This window comes from Spinacia oleracea, chromosome 6, assembly GCF_020520425.1.
Source record: "Spinacia oleracea cultivar Varoflay chromosome 6, BTI_SOV_V1, whole genome shotgun sequence".
In the NCBI taxonomy this organism is placed as follows: domain Eukaryota; kingdom Viridiplantae; phylum Streptophyta; class Magnoliopsida; order Caryophyllales; family Amaranthaceae; genus Spinacia; species Spinacia oleracea.
Genome location: NC_079492.1, coordinates 65,424,086 through 65,428,443, shown reverse-complemented (window position 1 = coordinate 65,428,443; position 4,358 = coordinate 65,424,086). Strand labels below are relative to the sequence as shown.

General features: G+C 42.6%; 1 protein-coding gene across 1 annotated transcript; it reads left to right on the top strand.

Moving 5' to 3' along the window:
• The first annotated feature begins 3,619 nt into the window (after positions 1-3,619).
• LOC130463223 (uncharacterized) lies at positions 3,620-4,120 on the top strand. Its single transcript, XM_056832295.1, has one exon. The coding sequence runs from the start codon at positions 3,620-3,622 to the stop codon at positions 4,118-4,120; it is 501 nt and encodes a 166-aa protein (XP_056688273.1).
• Positions 4,121-4,358: the final 238 nt, after the last annotated feature.

Genomic DNA, 4,358 nt, shown 5'->3' with positions numbered 1-4,358 from the left:
AAGAAAAGAAGTCGAGATAAGCAAAATTGGAACTGATGACAACATATCAGATCCATTAACTAAACCTCTGCCGCAAGCGAAGCACAACTCGCACACTGCAGCTATGGGAATCAAGCATATTGGAGAATGGCTTTGATGTCTCTGTTTAATGTTTTAAAGTTTTAGAGTTTAAATCTTTGTAAAACATTATTGGTTAATCATTCACAATAAATGAAAGGAATTCATTTTTCCATTTAATTTGTGGTTTATTAAATGATGAGTCCCTTCAACTTGACGATATATTCAAGATAGACTGTCAGGACCAGTCCTGTGACTAAGAAATGTCTATCAAGTGAACTTGAATGTCAAAGGTTGAAAATGGTCCCTAGTCGGAGTTTTCTATAAAATTGGACGCATAGAAAACGTTAGACGATTAGAATGCAAGATGACTAGTAGTTCTGTTTCTTGAACTATGTTGACATGGCAATGTCATAATCATTTGCATAGATACTTACTTTGGGAAGACTAGTATCGGACAAGACCTATGAAACTTTACTGTAAGAGATGAAAGTCTGTCATAAGTAAATTTCATTAAATTATTAGACACTAAATCCTCAATACCTGAGTGATTTGAGATTACTTGTTTGAGAACTGGTTGCTTTGACGTTGACCAACCGTCGCACCGTAAAAGGAGGCTATAAAGGCAACGCTCAGGTAATCACCTATCAAACGAAGTCTAATCTCAAGATCGCAAGATTGGGATTGTCCTCCCATAAATCGGGATGAGATGCTTAAAAGTTGTACAAGGCCACTCGGAGAGCTAGAAACTGTGAAATGCATGGCCGTGCTCGGATGAATCATAGGCTATGATTATCTGTTTATTTGATCAGTTGAACTCTGAAACCGAGGAACACCTCTGGACATAATAAGGATGACAACTCTTACCTTATGTTCAAGAGCAAGCATCGAGCGACAAAGGAATTAGGAAATGCACACTTGTCCCTAAGGACAAGTGGGAGACTGAAGGAAATAATGCCCTTGGTCCAAGTATGCATTCTATGTTAAGTCTAATAAATGCGGTTCAGTATTAATTAACAAGTTAATAATTCAGTGAGATCAAGTGAGCTGAATGCCTAGCTAGAGGCCGCTTCAGTTCAAGTGGAATTAATGATATTAATCCACAGCTTACTCTTGACTGAACCCGTAGGGTCACACAAATAGTACGTAAACGGATCAAGTATTTAATGGCATTAAATACTCCATCTATGAATATTCGGAACCGACGGATCTTGGTTTCAGTGGGAGCTAAGATCGTCACAGGCAAGAAATGAATACTCCGGAAACGATGATATTGCCGGAAACGGAAATATGGATCGTATCGGAAATATGAATATTATCCAAGTCGTAGATGTTGCCGGAAACGGAAACATGGTACGTATCGGAAAATATTGTTGGAAATGGAAATATTACCAGAATCGGAAATATTGCCGGAAACGGAAATATTGTCAGAATCGGAAATATTACCGGAATCGGAAAATAATTCCGGAAACGGAAATATTAAATATTTGTTCGAAACGGAAATTAATTCCGGAATCGGAAATATTGAATATTGTTCGTATCGGAAATAGATTCCGGAAATGGAATTTTAATCGGAAGCGTATCGTACGAATTAGCATCGGACGAGGCCTGCCGGACGAAGGCCCAGCACGAAGCCAGGCCATCGCCCAGCAAGCACGCACGCCACAGCCCAGCGCGCACAAGGCCACGCATGCGTGGGCCGCGCTGCGTGGGCTGCTGCTCGCATGCGTGGGCAGCCCTTGTGGCTGCCGTGTGTGTGTGAGTTTGAGCTCATGCGAGATTCCTGAATCTGCAAGAGTCAGTGTATGATTAAATGTCTATTCCTATTGGATAAATTGATTAAGTAGAATTCATGTAGAATTCTAATTCCAATTAATTCGCATCCTACTAGGATTACGATTCCTTTTCCATAACTCTATAAATAAAGGCCTAGGGGTCATAATTTATACACAAGTTTCAAAGTATTCAAAAGTGAGTTTTTTTTGAGAGAAAATTCAAACACCCATCTTGCCCCAAAAGTGCCGAATTTTCTGAGTACCTTAAGGGCGATTCTAGTTGGTCAATCTTAAGGCGGATCCGGACGTGCTGTGGACTTTCTACGGAGGGACGACACTTGGAGTCCTAAAAGACTTGTTCTTGTTCGGTTCGGGCGCAGCTAGGGAAGGCACGCAACAAAGAGTATGCATCTAAACTATGCTAAATGATTATGTGTAAATAATATGTTTCCTGGGTTAATGGTTGTTTCCGCATGATCTATGTAATGTCATATGTATCATAACCTAACAGATTCATCCCGGCGTCAGCCGCCCTCACAGTACCAAGATCATGTGTATCACATTCAAGAAGGAGTGGCTCACTTGGCTATCGGCCACTCCACTCCCTTTGCTGACAACATCACGAGGGCACCTAAAGAGCCCTAGATCAAACCACCAAACATCGATGCCTATGATGGGACGACCGATCCATATATGCATCTTCTAGCTTACAGGCATATATGTATGTTCAGGGGGCGACTGAGTCTACTTGGTGTAAGTATTTCCCAGGTACGTTGAAGGGTGTGGCGTCTAAATGGTTCGAGAGACTTCCTGCGCAGGACTATCTGTTCCTTCTCCGAGCTTGAGCTATTATTTTCCACTCGGTTCATGGCTTACAAAGAAGAAAAGAAGACCAGTATGCATCTGAGTCGGATTCAGTAAGGAAAGGACGAATCATTGAGGAGCTATGTAAAGAGATTGAATTTAGAAGCCGGGTAAATCCCAGATCTACCGGATGGTGTGGCATTTGACAACTTTATTCGGGGGCTGAAAAAGGGTTCTTTCAAGTTTTATCTGGTAAAAAAGAGTGTGCGGACTATGGCGGAAGTATTGGATGAGGCTGAAGCATTTATCCATGCAACTGAAATCTGTAGAGTCCCAAAGGACCCCCGAGGAAGTGATACTGCTGAACTAGCTGCGAAGAAGGAAAAATTTGAGAAAAAGACTTCCCGTCCAAATGGGACGTGGGCCATCTCAAAAGAACCTGACAGGGTCCCAGCGGCTGCAGGGCAGAAGAGGGCAAGGACCTATGATCGGGAATGTTTTGAATATAATCTAGACTTATACACCATTTTTATGGATGTCGGGTCCAAGTTTGAGATAGATCGGCCTTTTCCAATGAAATCTCCGCCGGAAAGCAGGGATCTTAAATTATACTGTCACTTCCACAATGACATCGGGCATGATACAAAGGAATTTAAGAGTTTGAAGAGAGATTTAGACGGCCTTGCCACCAAGTTTTTTTTAAAGAACTATACTAGCAAGAATACAGGAGGCTCAGGTAAGCAGTTCTACAAGAAGAACAAGCTGCCTCCGCCTGAGGACGATGGTAACATAACCGATCCTGAATGTGTGGCAGTTATATCCGGAGGGTTAGCTGTTGGGGGTCCCACCATGAGGGGTTAAAAAGATTATGCCAAGCGGCTGGGGCAAGTAATGTTGTCTGGAAAAGCAAATATAGACCCGTTCCCTAAAGTATAGATCGATGAGGCCAACCGGGGAAAATAGCAACTCCACATGATGACCCGATGGTACTTGAATTGAAAATTGCCAACTTGAGGGTTAGGCAAATTTTGGTCGATACGGGGAGCTCGTCCGACATCATCAATTTTGAATGTTTAAACCGGCTGCAGCATGACCCTGCAAAGATAGAAAATATTCACTATCCAATTATCGGCTTTGGGGGAAGTGTCACTCATCCTGTAGGTATTATCTCCCTCCCACTACGGATGGGAAGTAAGAAAGAGTTCCGGAAGATGGACGTCCTTTTCCTCATAGTCAAAGACTTGACTACATACAATGTGATTCTTGGGCTTCCCACTCTAAACAGGGGAAAATCTGTCATAGTTACTCACTTAATGATTCTAAAATTTGTTTGTGATGATGGTAGCGTCAGTACTATCCATGGTGATCAACAGCAAGCTCGAGATTGCTATTTAACTACCTTGAATCCAGACGCCTGGGGATCAGGTGAGGCCACGAAAGATGTGATAGGTAACAAAAGAATGTGTGGCGGCACCAGTTTGTGAAGGAAAATCTAACCATAGCCTCAGCTCACATGGAGGGGCGTCGCCCCGAGCCTGTTGGGGCTCATTATGATATTGTGTTAAATTTGGAAAAGCCAGATCGGGTTGTACCTATTGGAATCCCTCCTGACGACCCGTTGGCGGCAGAATTGGTCCATTTATTGAGAGAATATGAGGATATATTTGCATTTACTATAGAGGAAATGCCGGGCATTGACCCGACCGTGGCTTTTCATAAGCT

Excerpts from the sequence above, each read along its gene's own strand:
- LOC130463223 (XM_056832295.1), top strand. The coding sequence starts at position 3,620 with ATGGTACTTGAATTGAAAATTGCCAACTTGAGGGTTAGGCAAATTTTG.